The sequence below is a fragment of the Papaver somniferum genome, chromosome 3, assembly GCF_003573695.1.
Source record: "Papaver somniferum cultivar HN1 chromosome 3, ASM357369v1, whole genome shotgun sequence".
Classification (NCBI taxonomy): domain Eukaryota; kingdom Viridiplantae; phylum Streptophyta; class Magnoliopsida; order Ranunculales; family Papaveraceae; genus Papaver; species Papaver somniferum.
Window position 1 is genome coordinate 54,905,749 of NC_039360.1, and position 6,150 is coordinate 54,911,898.

Sequence of the window (6,150 nt, forward strand, 5' to 3'; positions counted from 1 at the left end):
TTATCATCAGTATCGAGGCCATTCTACAAATAACTGCCGAGAAGTAAAAGACATCGTGCAACACCTTATTCGAGATGGTTACCTGAGACAATTTGTCCGACACACATCCCAGACGACCGCAGCGCCCGATGCACCCGTCCACTAGGTCAGAATCGACAGATCCACGTAGTTTGTCAACACGATTTTGCATTCGGGCACTCAAGCGTACAATTTGAATCCTGGAATCATGTCTAGAATCCACAAGAGGGATCATAATGGGAAGGAAATTTTCAGTGTAGCAAAAGCTTTGCCGATGGAACCCTGGATGCTGCGACCCATCTTTTTCTCGGCTCAGGATGTCCCGATAAACGGCCAAGCTCACAGTGATCCCTTGGTTATCACTCTGATGATTGAGGAATGGGGGGTAAGAAGGATACTAGTGGATAGTGGGAGCTCAGTCGAAGTACTCTTCTACGACACGTTCAAGAGGATGGAGTTGTCAGATGATATACTCGTCCCATCGACATATCGTATCTACGGTTTTAATGGGACCGTGACCATCCCAAAGGGCGAAGTAACCCTAAAGGTATCAGACAAAGGTGGTTACCTAGACGCATTGACTATATTCTGTGTGGTCGATGTCGGCTCGCCCTATGAAGCTATTATAGGGAGACCGTGGATCGCTGGAATCAAAGGAGTGGCCTCAGCCTATCATCAAAGGCTGCGATTTCCAACGTACAAGGGAATCGCCGAGGTCGTAGGCGATTCACAGGCAGCCCGACAGTGCATGCAGGTCGATGCCCAAATAAATGAGGAGCGGCGAGCACGACAAAGGAGAGAAAAGAACAAGGCTAAATAAGCCAAAGCGGCAGAGGACTTGGAAAAAGTTATTTCGCAGACGGTCATGGCATACGAAACACAAGGAAGCGAACCTTCATAGCAATTAAAGGAGACGGCACCGATGAAAGAACCAAAACCAAACTTCTCGGCAGTAGAACCTACTCGGGAGATTAATTTGGGAACTGTAGAAGAACCAAGGATAGTAAGGATCGGGTCCTTACTATCGGACGAACAAGTAAACCAGCTCGTGGCGGTGCTAAAGGAAAACATGGACACGTTCGCATGGAACGTGCACGATATGGAGGGCATAGATCCGGAGGTATGTTGTCACCATTTAAAGATCGACTCAAGCTTCAAACCAGTCCGACAAAAGATGAGGCGAGTCGCACCAGAATTACACACAGCCGTCGAGAAGGATTTAAAGAAGTTACAAGAATCGGGAATAATTAGGAAATCGCACTACCCACAGTGGATATCCAACATGGTCGTGGTACCAAAGAAAAATGGAGAAGTCAGAATCTGCATTGACTTCAGCAACCTGAACAAAGCCTGTCCGAAGGACAGCTTCCCTCTCCCAAGCATCGATCAACTGGTGGAATCTATAGTAGGGCACGAGGCACTAACATTGATGGACGGATACGCGGGGTATAACCAGATCCCATTGGCCCCCGAGGATCAAGAACACACCTCCTTCTTCACGCCGAGGGGCTTATACTGCTACACCAAGATGTCGTTTGGTCTGAAGAATGCGGGCGCCACATACCAAAGGTTGGTGGGCGACATGTTTGAAGACCAGATCCATAACACCATCGAGGTCTATGTCGACGATATGCTAGTAAAAATTCGCCTAGCCAAGAATCACATCCGAGACCTGCGGGAAATTTTCCGGACGATGAGAGAATATAGAATGAAAGTTAACCCGACCAAATGCGATTTTTGGGTCACATCGGGCAAATTTTTGGGATATATCATCACTCCAAAGGGGATAGAAGCAGATCCCGAGAAAGTCAGAGCCATCCTCGAAATGCGGTCACCAGCCACAATAAAAGAAGTACAAAAGTTGAACGTAAGTATAACAGCATTGGGGTGATTCATATCTCGGTCGTCCGACAAATGCAAGGATTTCTTTAGCACTCTTAAAAAGGGAGATAAATTCAAATGGACGGACGCCTGTGAGGAGGCGTTTCAGAATATTAAGCTACATCTTGCAAGTCTTCCAGTATTACAAAGACCCGAGCCATCAGAGGTCCTCACATTATACCTTGGAGCAACTTCATATGCTATCAATGCAGTCTTAGTTCGAAATGAAGGGAGCGAAGAAAAGCATGTTTACTTCAACAGCAAAACATTAAGTCCGGCCGAAAAAAATTATACAAGGACGGACAGATGATTCTAGCACTAGCTTTCGCCACCCTGAAGCTAAGGACGTATTTCCAACCCCATCGGATCCGCGTGCTCACAAAATCACCTATTGAGGCGGTACTGGACAATGCAGGCCGATCTGGAAGGATATCCAAATGTGGGGGGGGGGGGGCGCAAATTAAACAGTTCAATGTTTTCTACGAAATGAGGACAGAAGTGAAGGCACAAGTAGTGGCAGATTTCTTGGCAGATTTTTCACTAAGAGACGAAGATGAGGTCGAGGACATACCCGGAATGGAAGAAGATCGAGAAGACCCGACCGACTTACTCGAAGCAAGTAGCCCATCACGTTGGGAAGTATTCGTCGATGGAGCGTCGAACAAAGATGGATCGGGACTTGGGATAGTATTTACCACACCAAAGGGACGAAAAATGGTCCATTCGTTTAGATTGGAATTTAAGGCGACAAACAACGTCGCCGAGTACGAAGCTGCGATTCACTCCCTGAGATTAATCGTCGATATGGGCCTACAAGATGTAAGACTAACTAGCGACTCGTAGTTGGTGATCCGAAAAATCATAGGAAAATACGCTATCCACGACCCGATTTTGCAGAAGTACTGGGAGCTCGCCCAATTTTATATCGACCAGATCCCCAGCATCAAATTTCGCCACATATGCAGAAAATATAATCGACACTCGGACGCATTGGCATATATTGCATCCCAGCTCACAGACCCAAGTGTGGAGGGTATTCGTGTCATGAGACTCCTCGTCCCATCTATACTCTAGTTAGCAATTCGGGATTCGGCAAACGTACGAGTATTATACGGTTTTGTAAAACCCAAATTCGGTCCAAAATTCGGTCAACGGAACGTGATTCGTCAGTAATTCAGAACGGCATACGTACGTGTATAATTCGATTTATAAATGTGAGTTCGGATCTGAAAATTCGGTATCTATATATAATAAATAATTAGTATTTATAAGGTCATAGACTAATTTTTATGCATACATGTGAGTTATTCAAAGAAAAAATAAACTTAATATGATGATATTAATAATATATACAACATTAGTCATCAAAGAGGACGTGGTATAGTGGTTTAGATCTCTCTCACCTTCACCTTCAAATCTCTTCTGTCATTTTTGTTTCATAAAAATTACAACAACGTCTAATATTGGGCCGTGTATGCTTGGGAGGCAGTAAAGCCCAAAAAAATAGGGCCTTTGAAAACATAAAAGCTAAAGAATTTCTGGAGAATTAAGCGGACGTATCATTCGGGATACGTAAAGTTCGTGAATGATTCGCGAATAATCTGGGAATGCCACATAATACGCGTCTTGGGTTCGGAGTTGCAAACGTACGCGAATAAAACGGTAAAATTCGCGAATGATTCGCGAACTTACTAACTAGGATCTATACCAGAGACACCCGAGATGCACGTCGACGTGGCTATCAACACGGCCGACAGATACCCGGATGAAGATTGGAGAAAGCCGATTCATTCGTACTTGGAGACAAGCGAGTTACCCAAGGGGAGACCCGTGATTAACAAAGTGAAAAGCAAATCGTCCGCTTACGAGCTAAGAGACGGAATCCTATACAGGAAATCATACCTGGGACCACTCTTAAGATGCTTAAGTAAGGAAGAAGGCCAGACAATCTTGAATGAACTACACTATGGAGCAGCCGGCAATCACAGCTCGGGACGAAGTCTGTCAGCGAGAGCGAAAACGATGGGATACTTCTGGACGTATATGAACGATGATGCAAAACAAATGGCGCAAGCTTGCGAAGAATGCCAGCGGCTTTGTAAGAAGATACATGCACCGTAAGTAACTCTAAACTCGGTAGTAAGCCCCTGGCCCTTCGCAAAGTGGGGGATCGATATCGTGGGACCATTACATGTGGGATCAGGGCAGAGAAAATGCTTAATAGTAACAACGGATTACTTCACTAAATGGGTGGAGGCGGCACCACTGAGACATATCCGTGACAAGACGTCTTTAGGTTCATTTGGGAGCACATCATATGTCGTTTTGGAGTACCGGCGGCCATCGTCTCGGATACTGGAAAACAGCTCCAGGGAGAAAACATCGACCTACTATTTAACACCTACAACATCAGAAAAAGCAAGTCTACCCCCATATACCCTCAAAGTAATGGGCAGGCCGAGATCACAAACAAAAATATCACCGACAATATGAAGAAAAAATTGTATGGAGAATACGGTGATTGGTGCGAAGAACTCTACAATGTTTTATGGGCCTATCGAACCAATCGAAGGGAAGCAACAAGGCTATCACCTTTCATGCTGACCTATGGAACCGAAGCGATACTACCAATTGAAGCAATGATACCCACCACAAGAACTGAAGCCTGGAGGAGAAACATATCGGCAGATCTAATATTGGCCAAGCTCGATGACTTGGAGGAAACAAGGGAGATGACGTTGCAAAAAATGGAGAATTACCAAAGGAGACTACAATGAGAATGCAATAAACGAGTTCGACCAAGAGAGTTTCAACCAGGGCAGTTAGTATTGAAATATTTAGCTGATTGGGAACGTGACAAAAAGGGCGGTAAACTAGCAGCAAGGTGGGGAGGACCATACACAATCGTGTCTAAAGATGGCGAGGGAGCTTATCGATTACTCAAACCAGACGGAAAACCCGAGTTAAAACCGTGGAACGCCCAACATCTGAAAATCTATTACCCATGAGGGGTTCGAGGGAAACATGTAAACATACTTGTCATTCATTTCTTTAAAACCGCGAGGGTTAGGAAATATGACATGAGCGACCAATGGTCATTCGTACTCGGGGAAAAGCCAGTGAGGAAGTGCCGAGGTGACTTACACTCGAATGGTCATTCGTACTCGGGGTAAAGCCAATGAGAAAGTGCCGAGGTGACTTACACTCGAATGGTCATTCGTACTCGGGACAAAGCCAGTGTGGAAGTGTTGAGGTGACTTACAGTCGACTGGCTATTCGATACCCGGGGCAGTGGCAGTGTGCAAGTGCCGAGGTAGCCTAAGGGTACTGGTGGTTGGAAGCCAGATACCAAAGGTTGTTAAGATACGATTTCTTCTCAGCTAGGTAACTTACTTACATCTGAAAGGTTACCCCCATCGCAGGTGTCCGTGACCACTTACCCGAGTTGGCTGGTCGATAACCACTCGGGATTATCGGGCCTAGAACTAGGACGACTAAAACCCTTCCACTGAATCTAAAAGATAGTGATGAGATACCTCGGCTGGGACATGGCATCGGGCCCGATGACCCTCCTTGTTGAGTGTGTTCGACAGAAAAGGCACTAATACTAATGCATGTGACATCAAATGCAGATACAGAACACAAACAACAAGATAACAACCACAAAATTAAACAACGTCAACACAATGTTAAAGGCGGAAATTGTCAAGGAAAAGAAAAAAGAAAAACAAGCTTGGCGACGCATCACCCCATTCAAAGAAGTGGTTCAAAGAAGCATGGGTCAAGTGTTCAAACGAATTACAACCTGCGACAAAGGGAAAATTAGTGGCGCAACACTACAAAAGACATGATCAACTCCTGGGTGGAACAGCACCGGCTCCCCCCTTTCTCTGAGCAACCTCGCGGCGCTTTTGCGCGATGTACTCGTTCACACCGGCCTTGATCGCCTCAGCAAGCTCGCTCTGATGAGCATTTCTCTCGTACACAATCTGCTGAGAAAGCTGCTCGGACCTCGCCTCGTCGGCATGGAGCTTAACCTTCACCTCGGCCTTCTTCCACTGCTCCACCTCTTGCCCGAGATTTTGCATATCTCGCTCCAGATCCTTGACACGACCCTGATCGGCTGCAACAAAACATTATAAGCATATTAAACACGGAACATAGCAGAATACGGAGTAAAAAAAACAAACTAACTAGGTCTTAAGGTCGCCCCAACATGCACTCCAGAGACCTGACAGAATTGGCAATACA

General features: G+C 45.7%; 1 protein-coding gene across 1 annotated transcript; it reads left to right on the plus strand.

Moving 5' to 3' along the window:
• Positions 1-226: 226 nt before the first annotated feature.
• On the plus strand, positions 227-838 carry LOC113359463. Its single transcript, XM_026603088.1, has one exon. It carries the CDS (start codon positions 227-229, stop codon positions 836-838), a length of 612 nt encoding a protein of 203 aa, XP_026458873.1.
• Positions 839-6,150: the final 5,312 nt, after the last annotated feature.

Bases quoted from the DNA above. Each gene is read 5' to 3' on its own strand.
- LOC113359463 (XM_026603088.1), top strand. From the start codon at position 227: ATGTCTAGAATCCACAAGAGGGATCATAATGGGAAGGAAATTTTCAGT.